The 19,515-nt window shown below is 46.6% G+C and overlaps 2 protein-coding genes across 2 annotated transcripts; both read left to right on the forward strand.

The window, feature by feature from the left end:
- The first annotated feature begins 383 nt into the window (after nt 1-383).
- Nucleotides 384-5,527, forward strand: LOC308700680 (uncharacterized protein). Its single transcript, XM_081382410.1, has 2 exons — nt 384-2,437; nt 2,822-5,527. The coding sequence occupies exons 1-2, from the start codon at nt 1,604-1,606 to the stop codon at nt 4,244-4,246; spliced, it is 2,259 nt and encodes a 752-aa protein (XP_081238536.1). The 5' UTR covers nt 384-1,603; the 3' UTR covers nt 4,247-5,527.
- Nucleotides 5,528-7,618: 2,091 nt separating this feature from the next.
- LOC308701271 (zinc finger MYM-type protein 1-like) lies at nt 7,619-10,256 on the forward strand (the record flags this gene model as incomplete). Its single annotated transcript, XM_081383467.1, has 2 exons — nt 7,619-8,859; nt 9,641-10,256. The coding sequence occupies 2 exons, from the start codon at nt 7,619-7,621 to the stop codon at nt 10,254-10,256; spliced, it is 1,857 nt and encodes a 618-aa protein (XP_081239593.1).
- Nucleotides 10,257-19,515: the final 9,259 nt, after the last annotated feature.

The following is a 19,515-nucleotide window of genomic DNA, read 5'->3' on the forward strand; positions in this document are numbered from 1 at the left end:
TGTCTACAGAACGAGCCAATGAACGTTGGCGTGCGTGAATCGCGTCACGCGCCCCGCCCCGCCGCGCGGGTATAAACAGGAAGCGGGCGCACGCACACATTGTCTTTCACTTCGGAGCCGAGCTTTTGCTTTCACTTCCGAACTCTACAGGAAAAGACTGCCTTTGAAAACGAGAAGAGGACTCTCCTTGTGTTGGTGTGACGGCGCGATCAGCGGTGGCCGCGAGCATTGCAGCTCACAACTGCTGTTTTCACAGCACTATTGTTCTGTGTTTGTGTGTGTGTGTGTCGGTTCGGTGGGCGTTTCCCCGTGTGTTCATTCACACCGCGGCTACCCCTGGGTGCCTCAGCACTGAGAGAGTTATTTTTCTATTTTTTTGTTTTCACTAAAAGAGCAACACAAGCGTGATCCTGCGTCTTTTTCAAGATGTCATTCCGCTTGTGCGTTTCTGGATGCCGTCGTTCCCTGGCGCCAGCAGATGGCCACAGTAGTTGCCTCTCGTGTTTGGGCATTCAACACGCTGAGGCAGCTTTTGTGGATAGTTCATGTTCCCATTGCGGGAATATGACTATCGCAGCGCTTAGATCGAGACTCGCTTACCTCAAGGGAGGTGCAGTCCCCTCGCCTATGCCCCGATCTAGTGTCTATTCTGCCCCGCAGAATATACCTACTTCGGTGCATGACCAGGGTGATCTGAGGATTACCGTGAGGGCTTCCCCGTCGAGTCATCCTCCGCGGGCCCCTCACGCCTCACAAGCGCTGTCGCCATTGGGGCTCCTTAGTGAACGTCTTGGTCCTTCTCCGGAACGGCCAACCGTTTCCTTTGGGGCTCCAGCTGACGATCAGATGTCGATCGCAGCATCGGAGGGGGAGCTGTCCTCTGGAAATGACGACTCGGCTGCGTTGCCCCCCTCGGGGTGTGTAGCGTTGTCCGAGCCAGATCCAGAATGGACTGCTATGCTTTCCCGGGCCGCCGAGAAGGTCGGGCTTGCGTGGAATCCTCCACCACGTCCCGAACCTTCTCGGTTGGACGATTGGTTTCTCGGGGCGGGCCGTGCTGGTTCTCAGTGCGCCGCCCCGGTACCTTTCTTTCCGGAAGTGCATGAGGAGCTTTCTAGGACGTGGAAGGCACCGTATAGTGCCCGAAGCCGTTCTAGTGGCTCCTCACCCCTCGCCACCCTCGACGGCGGGGCAGCTAAGGGGTATGTGGATATCCCCCCAGTGGAGCGGGCCGTCGCGATGCAGCTGTGTCCGGCGTCCGCTTCCTCTTGGCGGGGTAATCCACGCCTCCCGTCCAAGGCCTGTAAGTTTTCGTCCGGTCTAACGGCGAGGGCTTACAAGGCCTGTGGACAGGCTGCTTCCGCCCTCCATGCCATGGCGCTCTTGCAGGTCCACCAGGCCCAGGCGCTCATGGACATGAACGAGGGTGGTTCTGACCCAGAGCTCCTCCGGGAGCTCCGTGTGGCAACCGACCTCGCCCTCCGGGCGACGAAGGAAACCGCACGTTCAGTTGGTCAGGCGATGTCCACCATGGTGGTCCAGGAGCGCCACCTTTGGCTCAACCTGGCGGATATGAGGGACACTGATAAATATCGGTTCCTGGATGCCCCTCTTTCCCAGGTTGGGTTGTTCGGCGACGCGGTCGAGAGCTTTGCCCAACAGTTCTCGGCCGCACAGAAGCAGACGGAGGCCATCCGGCACATCCTGCCCCGGCGGACCGCTGCTGCTCCCACCCGTCCGCCGGCCGCAGACCCTCCGTCTACTCGTCGCCGAGGTCGGCCTTCTGCGGCGTCCTCCGCTCCCGCCAAGCCCCAGCAGCAGCAGCCATCATCCAGGCCTCAGCGTGGAGCAAGCCGCAGAAAGCCGACCCCGCCCGTCCAGGCCGCTGCCAAACCAGGAGGCAAGCGACGGTGCAAACGACCCTGAGACGGGCGGCCCAGAGGTGGATCAAGTTGCTCTTCAGGAGATGGCGAAGGCGCCACTCCTTCCCCCGGTGGAGGGCCGGGCGGAGAATCTTTTGTTTCCTTTTCTTTTTGTTCCGCCACTGACCCACGGGTCAGTGGTACCCACATTTTCAAAAAAAGAGCAATTTCTGAAACCTCTGGGCCCCAAGAGGGCGCGCTTGGCAGTCGACGACGCCGCCATGCCTTGTCACTCCCGAGCCCCTCTTTCATCGCCAGCGAGCAGCAGTGGCTGTGTTCCGGACGTGCGGTCGCCTCCACACACTCACTCTGCCCTTCGACGGAAGCAGGTATGTGCTGCACCACACACTCAGACCCCACTTCGGGCCGCTGTGCCGTCCGAGTCGGGTCCCTGCATTCCGCCGCGCTGCCCCACCCCGGGTACGTCTGTGGTGCCGTTAGTCCCGCTTGCTCGGTCTCTGGGAGCCTGGTTAACGCTTCCCAGCCCGTCTCGCTGGCTCATCCGTACCATCAGACTCGGCTATGCGATTCAGTTCGCCCGGCGCCCCCCTGCTTTCAAGGGCATTCTGTTCACCCGTGTTCTGGCGGACAATGCCCCCGTGCTCAGGGCGGAGATCGCAGTCCTACTGGCGAAGGACGCGATCGAGCCGGTCCCTCCAGCCGATATGAAGACCGGCTTCTACAGCCCGTACTTCATTGTACCCAAGAAAGGTGGTGGGTTACGACCAATCTTGGACCTGCGCGTCCTGAACCGGTCCCTTCACAGGCTACCGTTCAAGATGCTTACGCAGAAACGCATTTTCAAATGCATCCGTCCCCAAGATTGGTTTGCAGCGATCGACCTGAAGGACGCGTACTTTCATGTCTCGATTCTCCCTCGACACAGACCGTTTCTCCGCTTTGCGTTCGAGGGACGGGCATATCAGTACAAGGTCTTACCCTTCGGGCTGGCCCTGTCGCCCCGCGTCTTCACGAAAGTCGCGGAGGCGGCCATTGCTCCCATGTGCGAGCGTGGTGTTCGCATCCTCAACTACCTCGACGACTGGCTGATTCTGGCCCAGTCGAGAGAGCAGTTGTGCGAACACAGGGACATGGTGCTCAGTCACCTCAGCCATCTAGGGCTTCGGGTCAACTGGGAAAAGAGCAAACTCACCCCCGGGCAGAGGATCTCTTTTCTTGGTATGGAGTTGGACTCGATCAACATGACAGCGCGCCTCACCGAGGCCCGTGTCCAGTCAGTGTTGAACTGCGTGAGCACGCTCAGACGCAGAACAGCGGCACCACTGAAACTGTTTCAGAGGCTCCTGGGGCATATGGCATCTGCAGCCGCGGTTACGCCGCTCGGATTGCTTCATATGAGGCCGCTCCAACACTGGCTCCACGATCGAGTCCCGAGATGGGCGTGGCAGAGCGGCTCGTGCCGGGTCCAAGTGACTCCGCACTGTCGCCAAACTCTCAGCTTGTGGTCGGACCCTTCGTTCCTGCGGGCAGGTGTTCCCCTGGAACAAGTGTCCAGGCACTCTGTGGTCTCCACGGATGCCTCTACCACCGGCTGGGGGGCCACGTACAACGGGCATGCAGCTTCAGGTCTGTGGACGGGGCCTCAACTGCATTGGCACATCAACTGCCTCGAGTTGTTAGCAGTACGTCTTGCACTGAGCCGTTTCAAAACGCTGCTACTAGGCAAGCACGTACTGGTCCGTACGGACAGCACTGCGACCGTTGCGTACATCAACCGCCAAGGTGGTCTACGCTCCCGCCGCATGTCACAACTCGCCCGCCATCTCCTCCTCTGGAGTCAGAAGCATCTGAGGTCGCTTCGTGCCGTTTACATTCCGGGCCTGCTCAACCGTGCAGCCGACGAGCTCTCACGGCAGCAGGTGCTACCGGGAGAATGGCGACTCCATCCCCAGGTGGTCCAGCTGATTTTCAGGCGCTTCGGGACCGCTCAGGTAGATCTGTTTGCCGCCCCGGACACGTCTCATTGCCAGTTGTTCTATTCCCTGACCGAGGGGACCCTCGGCACGGATGCTCTGGCACACAGCTGGCCCCGGGGCCTTCGCAAGTATGCGTTTCCCCCAGTGAGCCTTCTTGCACAGACCTTGTGCAAAGTCAGGGAGGACGAGGAGCAGGTCTTGTTAGTTGCGCCGTATTGGCCCAACCGGACCTGGTTCCCGGAACTAGTGCTCCTCGCGACAGCCCCTCCCTGGCCCATCCCTCTGAGAGAGGACCTGCTCTCTCAGAGACGGGGCACCCTATGGCACCCGCGTCCAGACCTCTGGAAACTCCATGTCTGGTCCCTGGACGGGACGCGGAGGTTCTAAGTGACCTACCCCCTGCGGTAGTTGACACCATCACTTCCGCTAGAGCCCCCTCTACGAGGCGCCTCTATGCATTGAAGTGGAACCTGTTCGTTGACTGGTGCTCCTCTCATGAGGAGAACCCCCGATCTTGCTCGATCAGAGCCGTGCTTTCCTTCCTGCAAGAAGGGCTGGAGCGAAGGCTGTCTCCCTCCACCCTTAAAGTGTATGTTGCCGCTATTGCCGCACATCACGATGCTGTTGATGGTAAGTCTTTGGGAAAGCATGACCTGATCGTCAGGTTCCTGAGGGGAGCGAGGAGACTGAATCCTCCTCGCCCACTCTCTATACCCTCTTGGGACTTGTCTCTGGTCCTTTCGGCACTTCAGAGACCACCCTTTGAGCCTCTGCAATCAGCTGAGTTAAAAATTCTGTCCTGTAAGACAGTACTCCTGGTTGCATTGGCCTCTATCAAGAGGGTAGGGGACCTGCATGCATTTTCGGTCGACGAATCGTGCCTAGAATTCGGCCCGGATAACTCTCACGTCATCCTGAGACCCCGGCCCGGATACGTGCCCAAGGTTCCTACCACTCCCTTCCGGGACCAGGTAGTGAACCTGCAAGCGCTGCCTTCGGAGGAGGCAGACCCAGCCCTGGCTTTTCTCTGTCCCGTTCGCGCTCTGCGTCTGTACGTGGACAGAACGCAAAGCCTCAGGACCTCAGATCAGCTCTTCGTCTGTTACGGAGGCCAGCAGAAAGGGAAGGCTGTCTCCAAGCAGAGGATGGCCCACTGGATAGTGGATGCCATCGCCTTGGCTTACGAAGCCCAAGGCGTGCCCTGCCCGCCTGGGTTGAAAGCCCACTCCACTAGGAGTGTCGCTTCTTCCTGGGCGCTGGCTCACGGCGCCTCGCTGACAGACATCTGTAGAGCTGCGGGCTGGGCGACACCTAACACGTTCGCTAGGTTTTATAGCTTACGTGTTGAGCCGGTTTCTTCCTGTGTGCTCGCTTCTACTAGCCGGTAACACCGAAGTTCCCGCTCTAGTGTCGGCTTGCTGCGCCACTCCCTTCCTAGGAACGGATACGTGCGCTTTTTACTCCAGTCGAGTTCCCCATTGGCGAACCCTGTGAGTTCCTCCGCACCCCTTCGGCAGTCGGACGTTGCGGAGCGTCCGACGCCAGGCCTAGTGCTCGTATGCTTGTGTAACTTGTGCTAGGCTGGGTTCCATATGTGGTGATCCCTGCGGCGATCCCATATGTGTATTCTTCCACGACCAGTTCCCTGCGGTGAGCCCGTGTCTTCCCTTGGCAGAGTCTGCTCTGCCGTCACTGTCCGGTGTGTCTCCCCCTTCGGGTGGAGCCACCCCAGTGACATTCCATATGTCGCACTGCCCCTTCGGCCAGTCCATATGTGTATTCTCCACATGTTACCTCCCTTCGGGCAGGATGTGGCTCCGCAGCGTTCTTTCCCCTGGAGAGGTACGCTTTCCCAGTGTTATCAAAGAGTTCCGCTGTGTGGGGTATAATGGAACAGCAGTTGAACTCCCTCTACGCAGATCTTCCGCCCCAGCAGTTGGGGGTCTGAGAGTCTTGCGTAGGGCGCTGGATGTGGCAGCAACCGTGGCGTTTTCCATGGGATCCCAATTACGTCGTCACGTCGACGTTACGTCGAACGTGAGCGACTGAAAGGGAACGTCTCGGTTACTGATGTAACCCTCGTTCCCTGAAGGAGGGAACGGGAGACGTAACGTCCCGTCGCCACCGTTGCTGACCATCGCTGCATGGCCGTCACAAATCTCGGCTCCTCAGCGAAAAACAATGTGTGCGTGCGCCCGCTTCCTGTTTATACCCGCGCGGCGGGGCGGGGCGCGTGACGCGATTCACGCACGCCAACGTTCATTGGCTCGTTCTGTAGACACTCGAAGTTGATAGGGCTCCCTGAAGTGATCCCAATTACGTCGTCACGTCGACGTTACGTCTCCCGTTCCCTCCTTCAGGGAACGAGGGTTACATCAGTAACCGAGACGTTTTCAGTGTTAACATATTAGCTAGACATATTAACTGTCATTGTCCAATCAGATTCGTTAGATTCAAGTCACGTTTCAAATGGTCGCGCCCGCGACTCTTGGGCGCGACCATTTGAAACGTGACTTGAATCTGACAAATCTGATTGGCCGCGACTCCCGCCTCTCTGGGCGAATTCATTGAGGTGGAAAATCGCCCAAGCATTCTCCCATTGACTCTCATGTTAAAACTTTTTTTTTCGGAAAATGAGCCTTCAATGCATTTTCAATGAGGATTTGGGACTCGCACTTACGCGTTTGCGTCATACGTAACTGAGCAAAGAGAGCGAGGGGGATATTCGATCAAGTCACTTGCTACTTTTTAAAATGGCTGCTAATGTGTGCAATTCCGTTGCGTCTCTGAAAGAAGTTCCTTTGAGTCGACGATCCAAATCAGACAAATTGGCATTAAAACAATCAGGACCTCCAAGACCAAAATTAATTATTAAACAAATTTCTATAAAGGCTGGAAAGTCCTACACCCGAGGATTTTCAACAAATTGGTATGTGAAAAAAAGCTGGCTAGCAGGTTGTGAAGAAGCTAACGCAGTCTTCTGCTCATACATGCCAACCCTCCCGATTTTTCTGGGAGACTCCCGAATTTCAAAGCCCCTCCCGAAAATCTCCCGGACCGACCTTTCTCCCGATTTCCACCCAGACAACAATATTGCTACAACAGCCGTTTCAGACCAAATGCTTGCGCTGCCATGGCGTCTGTCGTTGCTATGCAACCAAACTGCGCTCTCCATGATGACGACGAAGAAGTATCAGCAAAGGATTAATTGATTTCTAGCCCTCGCATTAGCTTTACTACTAGATATATTTCTGGAGATGAGAAGGAAAAACCCGCCTGGAAAAACTAGCGCACCACGTTGCTTCCATTATGAGCGTGCTCACCGCGGCCGCGCGCCTACAGTTGAAATAACGACCTTGAGCGTGAAAAAGACGCGATATGTGAACGGCCCCTAGAAGCAGACGTCTGAAATGAAAGGCAAGAACAGCTATTTATTTAGCTTTAGACTTACATGAAAATTTAAAAATGAAATGTCATAATTATAATGTTTTGAGAGTTTACTTATGTAATTGTTGCATTAGGCTATGAATTAATAAATGTTTATTGATAAGATCTAGCTATTTCTTGTCTTTTCATTTACAGTAGCAAACAAATTAGGGTCTAACCTCCTGAGGAGAGGCCTTAAGGAATTGAATTTGTCAAATAAATGAATTACATTTTTCTTTGCGTTTGTGTGTGTGATATGACACACACAACCCCCCCCCCCCCCCCGGTACTTTGAAATATCTCCCTAATTCTGAGGTCTCAAGGTTGGCAAGTATGCTTCTGCTACCCCTGCCTACTCCTCCACATCTGTCTGAGAAAATCAAGAAGCATGAGATGTCAAAGATCCACATGGATAGCTGCTTGAGATTTGCGACTGTTGGGAGGGTGAACATTGCCACTCAACTGAATGAGGGATACAGGTTGGCTGTTCGTCGCCACAACGATGAGGTGAGCAAGAACCGACACATCCTCAACCGGCTCATCCAGTGTGTGAAGTTTTGCGGAGTGTTCGAGTTGGCTTTGCGAGGCAAGGATGAGACGGAGGGCTCCACAAACCCAGGTATTTTTCTTGGATTGGTGGACTTCGTGGCAGAGTTAGATGAAGTTTTTGATGAGCACCTGAAAAATGCCACGGTGTTTAAGGGCACATCCAAGACGGTGCAGAACGAGCTTTTAGAATGTATGCTAGCGGTTGCGCGGGAAAGGATTGTGGAGGAGGTCAAGTCAGCTAGCTATCTGGCCATCCAAGCTGATGACACTACGGACGTCTCCACGCAGACACAGCTGGTTCTTGTGCTTAGATACATTGATGACAACCATGCAGTGCAGGAACGTTTTTTTGAGTTTATTCCCATCTCGGATTCAACATCAGTTTCAATTGCCAGTGTACTTTTGGAGAGACTGAACCAACTTTTGGCCGACGACAACGACAAAATGAAACTCGTTGCACAAGCTTACGATGGTGCCAGTGTGATGAGGGGAGAGAAGGCTGGTGTGCAGCAAAAGGTGCGTGAACATTTTAAGAATGCCCATTATGTGCACTGCTATGCACATCAGCTTAATTTGATCATGCAGCAAGCTACCTCCCACATCAAAAAAGTTAACGTTTTCTTTTCCGATCTGAGCGGTATTGCGTCTTTCTTTTCCCGGTCACCAAAACGATGCAGCGTTCTGGACAAGATTGTTTCACGAAGACTGCCCAGAGCTTCATCTACAAGGTGGAATTTTAACAGCAGGATCGTCAACACTGTGTACGAGAACCGAGATGACCTCCTTGAATGTTTTGAAGCCATCAAGACGGGTTCACATGGTCCATTTGACCAGCTCAGCGTGAGAGAGGCATCTGGCTACGTGAGGATGCTACAGGACGAAGATTTTATTTTTTTTCTGTGTTTTTTTCACAAAATCATGCCCCACGTCGACATTCTGTACCAGAAGCTCCAGAAGAAGGACATTGATGCAGTCTTCATCAAAAGGGCCCTCGAGAGCTTCACAAGCAGTGTGCAGACCATTAGGTAAGATAACATTTATATTATTCGATCCTTCTCAAAGCACATCTTTGTGAGAACAGATGCATGAAAGGAGACTGTATTTGTGTTCTTTTTTTATAATATTTTTAATATGTTCTTTTTTTATAATATATTGCCAGTGGTGTAATCTAGCTTGCTTTACTATCTGCTGGACATCCTGGTTAGGCGAGGCACAATGGATAGCTTAAAAAACAGTTTTTATTAATAACATTATGCATCCCTGCCCATTTTAACCCTCTGATGGTCTTCAAAAAAAGTGACACTCCTGGTTTTTGTCTATTTTGAGTCCAGTGACAAATAAATATTTATTTATAGAAATTTTAAAAATATAATAAATACTCCAAAAACTGTACACATGTTGAGTAAAAACATTATTTATTATATTTGTAAAACTATATACTGTAAATAAACTATAAACTGTAAAACTATTGTTCTGTTACAAAATTAAATGTTATTGTCTGGGGTCCAATAGACTCCAAAGATCACAAGTGTCACTATTTTTGTCACGCCTACATAAAAACAGATAACATTCCATTTTACTTTTTTTGTAGATCTAGAAAGTGTTGAGAGCCGTAGGAAGTTTAATACCATTTGGAAAAAGAGAACATTTTTTTTTAATTTAAGCAAAAGTCATTTAGGGTCCAATGGACCCCGAAGACCATCAGTGGGTAATATACTGACATCTTTGTACTGGATAAAGTGTGAACATGTGCATCACGTAGACTACAGTACCTAACAACCACATTATTGGTTTGTTTGCATTCAGAGACTCTGACCAGCTGCAAGAGCCATCAGGAACCGACAGACCAAGGACGGCTTTGACAGAAGAGGCGAAGCAGAGGCTGTCTGAAGAGGTCTGCGACACCATCCTGGCTCACACCAAAGCGAGGTTCTCTTTCACTGGCCACCTTGTGAGTGCTACCTTAGTACAGGGAGATATGTTCGAAAGGTACTGCCATTCATTTCCTGCTGAGGCTCTGAATGCCACTGTGAAAGCATATCCCACGTTGAACAAGGAAAAGCTCAAGACGGAACTGTCTCTGATCTATGAGAATCCTGAATTCAAGGCTTGCTGTGGTGCACTGGCACTGTACCAGGTTATCATGAGCTACAACCTCCAGGAGGCATTCTCTGAGACTGTGAGTTTGTTGAACATTCTCATAACTACTCCCATGACAAAAGCTGAAGCTGAGAGATGTTTCTCAACTTTGAAAAGAATTAAGACATTCCTGCGAAATTCAATGGGCCAGGAACGTCTGAATGCACTGGCCATGCTCTCCATGGAGAGGGAACTAGTCCTCAAAATGCATGATTTCAATGAGAAAGTCATTGACCGCTTTGCTGCACTGAAAGAGAGACGAGCAACATTTCAGTACAAGTAATGTAGTCTCGTAGTCTCTCTCTCTCTCTCTCTCTCTCTTTCTATCTGACCCCACCCACCCCTTCCCGTGAGGATGGACACTGGGTTACAGCGGCCCTCACAACCCACCCACCCCTTCCCGTGAGGATGGACACTGGGTTACAGCGGCCCTCACAACCCACCCACCCCTTCCCGTGAGGATGGACACTGGGTTACAGCGGCCCTCACAACCCACCCACCCCTTCCCGTGAGGATGGACACTGGGTTACAGCGGCCCTCACAACCCCACACCACCCCTTTCAAGTGTGCATATTGTATATAGTTCTCTGCAAACCTATGGTGGCATCATGCCTTCAGTGTGCATATTGTATGTAGTTCTCTGCAAACCTATGGTGGCATCATGCCTTCAGTGTGCATATTGTATGTAGTTCTCTGCAAACCTATGGTGGCATCATGCCTTCAGTGTGCATATTGTATGTAGTTCTCTGCAAACCTATGGTGGCATAATGCCTTCAGTGTGCATATTGTATGTAGTTCTCTGCAAACCTATGGTGGCATCATGCCTTCAGTGTGTCTTGAACAACCACACATAAAAGGTTGTACATATTATATAATCACATTCTCTCTCTCTCTCACTTTCTCACAAACATGCATACAGACACAGAGAGAGAATGTTAACTTGTGTATAATTCCCAATTTCTATTGATGTATTTGCACTTTTAATCTTGCTGAATTCTACAAGGCAAATAAATTAAGTTAAAACTTAGTTCCCCAGCCTCATTCGTCTTTGTAAGAAAATGTTCTATTTTGTCTTTAATATTTTGTCAGAATGCACCAGAATGCTTCGTTTGTATGTGAAAATAAAAAAAAAATCTTATGGGGGGGGGGGGGGGTGCCCCCAAACCCCCCTACAGGGGTTTGGTTTAGCCCCCCCTAAAATAAAATTCACCAGCCACCACTGACTCACAATGTACACATTTATGTGTGTGTGCGGTCAAACTATACAAACAATTCACATTTAGTATCCATTAATGGTTTCACTTCTCCAAACAAGTTTCTACAGCATAACATCAGCTTAGACGATAAACATTAAAGTATATATACTTATAAATCAAAGATATTCCCTACAACGCAAATATCACGTGTGGTATGTAGCTAGCATTAAACATTATCACATGCGTGTGATAGACAACACACATTACTAAAACAGCATTACAACAAGCATTAGATCTGTTTAACAAATAAATGCAATATATATTGCTTGAATATTTCAATAGGCAATATAAACTATAAATATCAAACCAAACATAATAGCCTAAACAAACTAACATTAGGCGTTTAGGCGCTAATCGCAAATAGCTATCTACATAATGATTTTAATACACTTAACGAGTTTGTTTGCCCATAAAATCTTTAAGATATTAGGTTAAACTTATTTGGCTTGCTGTCCACTGAAGAGGGGCTCGATGAAGCAGCTTCAACTTGAGCTCTGATATACCCCCCCCAGTGGCTAAATGTAGGATATGATAATTGAAGGGCAAGGTACCTGAGATGAAGGTGGAGTTTGGGGAGGTGGAGGGATACTGGAACAGCTGATGCTAGAGAGAGGTAAGCGGCTGCTTATATACTCAGGCTGTTGATTGAAAGATTAGATGGGCTCACTCCTCCCTAACTTGCGTTTAGGAACTTCATTTATAACAACAACAAAAAATGTTACTCACCACGCTGGGAATATATAGTTTAGATTAAGGGTTTTATCTGTAGTTGTGTTAGAACATTAGAAAGAGCATCAACAGGGCTTTCACACTCACATCGGTTCAATTCAGTTTTTTTCTACTTGCGATGGTCACATGAGCCCACAGAATCAACGTCCTTAAAGGGGTATCACCCTACAATAACATATAGCCTATAACACGCTCTCACATGTTTATTTTATTTTTTATTTTTTTAGCATTTTTGGGAGGAGTACAATTTACATATGTGGTTCAACAACCAGATGCATTTACACTTGTCCAGTTTCGTCTGGAATGCGTCTCAGACCTCCTCCTGAAGTGGTTTGAGCGATCGGATTCAAATCCGTCTCGAATGCGTTTCGGAGGGCATTTACACCTGGTCTTTTCACGATCGGATAGCTATCCCATCACAGAACACGCATGAAGTGGCCAGGTGTAAACAGCCCCCATGACCCAAATTTGAGGAAGTGGTGGGGGAAGTGATGTATGCAGTAAAGCAGTCGAATTTTGTAGTTCTTTTTGTGCTCGGGTTACTACCCGAAACCCGAAGTTACATAGTGCCAGTAAAAGCGATACAGACCCTGTCAGGCTCTGGCAGACGTCTCATTCAACCTATTGTAAGTCGATGTACCATCACAAGGGTCTTGGAAATATATTATGAAGGTTGAAAAGCTACATAGTGTTGCTTTAAAGTGTATAAAGTTTAAGTCTGTTCATCCTTAAAGTCATTCAGTCTCTCTAAATGTTTCGATCTAATGTTAATTTAGTTAAAAGTTAATTTAATTTTAATGTTAAAATTTATTATATATTAATATATAATGTTAATATATTCTGAATGTAAGATGCAGTGGTTTAGTCTCAGATTGAAATGATTCAGTAATGTGAATAACTCTCTAGGCGTTTCTCAATGTCAAGGAAGGATCCTCGGAAGCCAGAATTTCGAGGATGCTACGTGATCGACATCCGTCGAAGGACTGTTCCAATGTCGAGGATCCTCGGAATTTCCACCAAGGACTCAGTCCTTCGTTCGAAAAATATCCCATAAACAGGAAAGGATGCATATGTGTAGCCTTCGCGCTCTTCGCGCTCTCAAATCACCCACAATCCTATGCGCGCAGCTTTGCTATCTTGTTCAAAAAATTCAAAATGTTGGACGTTAACGGACTAACGGAGTCGGAGCGTTAACGGGTCAATATGCTTTCAAATGTTTCAAATGCTAAATATATTTATATTTACGTTACCAAACATTTGTTTTAAAAAAAATAATTACATGTTATGGGTCAAATTGACCTGCACTGTTTAAACACACTTGACAGTCAAATAATCAATATGATTAAAAAGGAGTTTATTGATTTAAAACCGATTATATTGCCTGAGTGAACAGAACTGCGTCCATAGCAACGCTCTGTTTTTCATTTTCACTGACGTAATGACGCACTGACGTGCACTTGCTAGCCTGTTCCAAAGCCGTTGAAAAACCATAGACAGTAGAATGCTGAAGAGGAGCCTCGCCTAGCCTCTGAAGGAAGTGACTTGGAAGGACCAGTCCTGCCAAGGAAGTATCCTTGACATTGAGAAACAGCTACTGTGACCAGCAGAGGGAGACACTGACTGAAGGCTGTCATGGTAACTATAGCAACAGCAGGTACACTGGGAACCATAGCAACAGCAGGTACACTGGGAACCATAGCAACAGCAGGTACACTGGGAACCATAGCAACAGCAGGTACACTGGTAACTATAGCAACAGCAGGTACACTGGTAACTATAGCAACAGCAGGTACACTGGTAACTATAGCAACAGCAGGTACACTGTCAGCAAGAGAGGAATGACACAAAGATTCTGAAGCATCTTAAACAGGTTGAAGGACCCTACATTATGATTTTACAAAAGTAACTTTATAAAACTTACAATGTGTGTGTGTGTGTGTGTGTGTGTGTGTGTGTGTGTGTGAGAGAGAGAGAGAGAGAGAGAGAGAGAGAGAGAGTGTGTGTGTGTGTGTGTGAGAGAGAGAGAGAGAGAGTCTGTGTGTGAGTGAGTGAGAGAGTGTGTGTGTGTGTGTGTGTGTGAGAGAGAGAGAGAGAGAGTGTGTGTGTGCAGAGCCGGTTCTAGACATTAGGAGGCCCTAGGCAAAATTCATGTTGGAGGCCCCCCACCCCCAATAAAAAAAACACTTGAAACAAATATGATTCCTAACCTTTTTATTTATACAACATTTAATTTTAAAAGCAGTATATTTTTACTTACACAGTACATAAGTTTGGACACATTACTATTAATGTTTTTGAAAGAAGTCTCTTATGCTCATCAAGCCTGGATTTATTTGATCAAAAATACAGAAAAATAATATAGTGAAATATTATTAAAATTTAAAATAAGGGTTTTCTATTTTACTATACTTTATATTTATGTGATGCAAAGGCAGCTGAATTTAGTGTCAAGTGATCATTCTGATTTATTATCAAATGTTAGAAAGGGTGCTTAATATTTATTTTATAATCTGTGATGCTTTTTTTCAGGATTTTTGATTATTAAAAAGTTGTTTTAAAAAAGTATTCACTATCATTTTTTATATATTTAACACATCCTTGCTGAATATTCCTGTTTTTTTTCTGTATTTTTGATCAAATAAATGCAGGCTTGTAGAGCATAATAATAAACTTCTTTCAAAAAACATTAAAAATAGTAATGGGTCCAGACTTTTACCGGTACTGTATGTACATATTAATCAAACTTTATCTAAGGTAATCTCTTTTTTGTTTAATGAAGATGTTATTGTTGTTATTTTGCTGTTTTATTCAATTTATTCACAGTTCCAGAATCCCACTTCAGTAAATGAGCATTAGTGCTTTTATATTGCATTGCTACTTTATATATGCTATACACAAATCAAGTGGAAGAGAAAGACACGATCGCTACTGAGCAGAAAAAAATGGATAAAGTGATATTATTGGCGTATATGTCAGGGTATAATCTAATCATCAGCAGAATTTAGAAGATAGACCCATGAGATCCTTTATTTGAAACATTTAAAAATGTTGTAGTGTGTTGGCTTTTTAACTTAGAATACAGACGTCTTGTCTTTTAATTTTGTAGCTTTTTTACTAGTCAGCTCCCGACGCGATGTTATTCATTGTACGCGCAAATTCAAAGCGTCGCGTCTGGGCACGTTAATGACGCTCGCGCTCTTTTAAACTCGTAATAAAGCGGTGAATGATTTTTCCAGAAATGACGCTGATCTACAGTACAAGTTTATATTTAGAATACATTGCAATCACTCAAAAATAGATGACGACAACTCACACACCTGCATTTTGAGCTGTGCTTCTTTGTGTGCTTAGGCTTTTGCCTCGCAGCACCTGATGGATGCGTTCGTTACACATACTTTTAGAAGCCGGCACCCGTTTTGTAACGGACACATTAATTGGTTTAACTGCAGTAATGTAACAGTCTATGGTGAAGATAAACATCGTCACTATTTTTAGTTAATTGATAAATATTGAAATAAATTGTAGATAGGACATTTGTACATTATTATTTTTATTTTTATTTGTCCCTCTATCTGGGCCCCATCCCGCCAATCGGGCCCTAGGCACGTGCCTAGTTTGCCTTTGCGTTAATCCGGCTCTGTGTGTGTGTGTGTGTGTGTGTGTGTGTGTGTGTGTGTGTGTGTGTGTGTGTGTGTGTGTGTGTGTGTGTGTGTGTGAGAGAGAGAGAGTGTGTGTGTGTGTGTGTGTGTGTGTGTGTGTGTGTGTGTGTGTGTGTGTGTGTGTGTGTGTGTGTGTGTGTGAGAGTGAGTGTGAGTGAGTGTCATCTAGCTACTGGAGTGCCTCAGGGTCTTAATGATGTTTTGATGAACATTAACAACTTTAATACACGGTTTAAAATACATCACATAGGTGTATTTATCAAGTTGCTAAAGGATGATAAAAATACATAACATTACATATGAGCTAAATAAAAAATAATTTGTTAATCACAGTGACAATGAATGAAGAACTTACTACTGGTATATAGACTGTTAATGCTTCAACAATACTATTAATAAACTATGAATTAACTGATGTGTTACCATGGAAGGGTGTGTGTGACAAAGTGATGATCAAAAAGATGAATACACAATGATTAATATAATGCTTTAATGCAGATTATTAACAGTAGATTATAAGATATGCTGATACAGGTCAAGCCCATGTTTTACGCAGAAAGCAAATCAAACACTATTAGAATTCGACGGCACATCTATAACTACTATACTATACTATATAACGTATATATAACTACTATACTATTATAACGTATATATAACTACTGTACTATATAATGTAGCCTCTTTTTGATAAATGACATGCAGCAGATCTGTCAGCAGTTATTCTTATGAGTAACTTTGCATTTTATACTTTATCTACTGTAATTAAAGCAATGCTTGCAGCAGATATATAATAATTGCTTAAAGGGTTAGTTTAGCTTTCTGGACATGGACAGTATGCCGTACATAGGTTTTCAATGGAGGGACAGAAAGCTCTCGGACTAAATCTAAAATATCTTAAACTGTGTTCCGAAGATGAACGGAGGTCTTACGGGCTTGGAACGACATGAGGCTGAGTCATTAATGGCATAATGTTAATTTTTGGGTGAACTAACCCTTTAAGAAGACAGAGTTAAGGTTTTTCTTGTAGCCGGTGTTTAGGCAGGCGGCAGCGGGTCTTCAGTCGGAGTGTCCGGCGTATCGGTAATCTTCAAATCCCAGCAGAACAACACCGGTTCTGATCCGAGACCCAGCTGGAACTGCCACAGAAACAGACGCTCGTTTGGCTTCAGCTCAAATGATAGTTGGTCTTCCATCATAGTCTCTTCATTCCAGTTTTCCGTCTCAGCGTTCACATGTGCACCTCCGTATTCTGCCGAAAAGGAGAGCTGACACTGTGCAATTAACGCTGCGAGTTTTCCAGCTGAGATCGAGGCCGACGCTTCTATCCTCCAGTTGTGTGTGATCTGGGACATCTTCTGCTTATTGTATCCAACCTTTTTAGTAACTTTCTTTTGCAATGTCACTGGTGTGAGACTGTCATTACTAACGGTTTTAATTTTCACCCACTTGCCGAATGCTGGGCTGTTGGTTATGGACAGCCCGCCTGGCAGGAAGTTCAGAACATCGGGGTGAACGGATGAGACAACAGTGCCCTTATTTTTCTTGAGGCTGGTACCTTTGTAGTATTCAACTCCCCAATCGGTTGGCTTGAGGAAGTATACGTGATCCTTATCACCCCAGTAATAGAGACCATCTCTGCAATTGGGATGCAGGGGAAATTCATCAGTAAAAGCTGAGAGTAACCTCCTCATTAAAAAAAACCTGTTTTGTCTTGTTCTTCTGTAAGTGCCCTTTTCCTGGAAGATGATGTAAAACTTGCCCTCGGCTTCCAGGTAATGGTCTCCGCCTCGAAACTTGGGAGGAAGGGTGAAGACTGTAGAATCAGTGTCTTCTGTCAGGTCTGTGACTCTGCGGCATTTATCACCCTTAATGATGTGAAACCGGCCTTTTTCGTCAGCAAAGTAATGGTCTCCATGTTGGCAGCAGGGGTGCAGAGCATGAATACTGAGGTCTGACCCTTTGTTGAAATCCTTTGCCCTCATATAGCAGCCGAGATCAGAGCGGATGATGTAATTGTAAGACCTCGATCCACAGAAATCAACCCCTTTTATTTTGCGCCTGGGAATAATGCCTGCCATTTTGCCTTAACCTGCAACACAAGATAACAAATTGATAAATAAATAATTTAAATAAATACTTTAAGATCTAATGGTTTGCTGTTAATCATGTATTTTTACAGATTTGTCTCACAGCTTTAACAGAGCCCTCCTGTATATACAGCTGTGGTCAGAAGTAATGGCACCCCTAATAAATGTGATCAAAAATGGCTGTAAAAAATAAATCTGCATTGTTTATTCTTTTGATCAAAAAAAAAGGGGGGGGGGGGGTGACATTATGAAATAAATGTTTTTCTCCGAAACACGTCGGCCACAATTATTGGCACCCCTAGAATTTTTTTATGAGTAAAATATCTCTGAAATGTATTCCCATTAATATTTGTCTTAAAAATAAATATATATATTTTTTAGCACACCAGGGTGACTAGGAACATGAAATTGTCCAGCTATGACTTCTTGTTCCACAGGAGTTTAAATATGACGAATACACAAAGGCCAAATTCCCTTAATCATCACAATGAGTAAAACCAAATAATATAGTTCTGATGTGCAGCAAAAGATTGTTGAGCTTCACAAAATAGAAAGTGGCTGTAAGAAAACAGCTAAAGAATTGAAAATCCCCCTTTTGACCATCAGGGCAATAATTAAGAAGTTCCAATCAACTAAAGATGTTACAAATCTGCTAAGAAGAGGACGTGTCTGTATTGTCTTAATGCACGCTGATGAAGAGAGTTAGGATTAGGGTTAGGGTTAAGACTCTTCAAGGATCACAGATGGAGAACTGCAGAGATTACTGGTGTCTTGGGGTCAGAAGCCTACCCTGGATCCCTTTCCCACTCTACAGATAAAGCGTTGTCGGGAAAATTCGTTTCGCGTATCTACCCCGAATTGATAAAATAAAATACAATTCTGTATCAAAAACTATAAGGAAACACCAGTACTTTGTTTAGGCTTGGTTTGTAGGGAATTACAAACCTGCGCACATATATTCAAACGCACATAACTATAGAACCAATTCTTAATGCGCATGTGAACGCCATCAGCGTTTCTCACAGGATCGCGTTTAAAGTCTATGTAGAGAGAATGGTGTCATCTTAGCGGCCCCTAATTTAATAACAAATTATCATTGCGACGGAAGCGAATCAATCAAAAATAACTTTAGCTGGAAAATAACTTTATTAAAGAACCGCTATAAAGCCAAAACAATCTGTTACCTTAAATTATACGTTTATCTCTGTAAAGCTGCTTTGAAACAATCTACATTGTTAAAAGCTCTATATAAATGAAGATGACTTGACTTAACTACTAACAAAAATTAATAAATCAAACAACACCTACATCACCACATGTTGTCTGGGAGGGTTTCGAGAACAGTCCTCCTCGCTCCTCCAGCAGACTCAGTGGTCAGACACGACGGGAACACAACAGGCTTCTGTGGTCAGATGAAATTAAAAGAGCTTTTGGCAGCAAACACGCTAGATGGGTTTGGTGCACACAAGGATAAAACGTACCCCATGTGTACAATTTAATATACTGTTGGATCGACTGGGGATATCGTCGGACGGTGGAAGGAATACTTCGAGGATCTCCTCAATCCCGCCGTCACGTCTTCCATTGAGGAAGCAGAGGCTGAGGGCTCAGAGGCGGACTCGTCCATCACCCAAGCTGAAGTCACCGAGGCAGTCAAGAAACTCCTCGGTGGCAAGGCACCGGGGGTGGAGGAGATCCAGCCTGAGTACCTCAAGTCTCTGGATGTTGTGGGGCTGTCTTGGCTGACACGCCTCTGCAGCATCGCGTGGCGGTCGGGGACAGTGCCTCTGGGCTGGCAGACCGGGGTG

The sequence above is a fragment of the Scardinius erythrophthalmus genome (assembly GCF_964197995.2).
Source record: "Scardinius erythrophthalmus genome assembly, chromosome: 13".
Lineage (NCBI taxonomy): Eukaryota > Metazoa > Chordata > Actinopteri > Cypriniformes > Leuciscidae > Scardinius > Scardinius erythrophthalmus.

What these genes read in the sequence shown, in the direction of transcription:
- LOC308700680 (XM_081382410.1), top strand. Translation starts at nt 1,604, where the DNA reads ATGCCCCTCTTTCCCAGGTTGGGTTGTTCGGCGACGCGGTCGAGAGCT. An exon ending in GGCTCATCCGTACCATCAGA is followed by an intron (nt 2,438 to 2,821) that starts CTCGGCTATGCG and finishes CCGTTTCTCCGC; the next exon opens with TTTGCGTTCGAGGGACGGGC.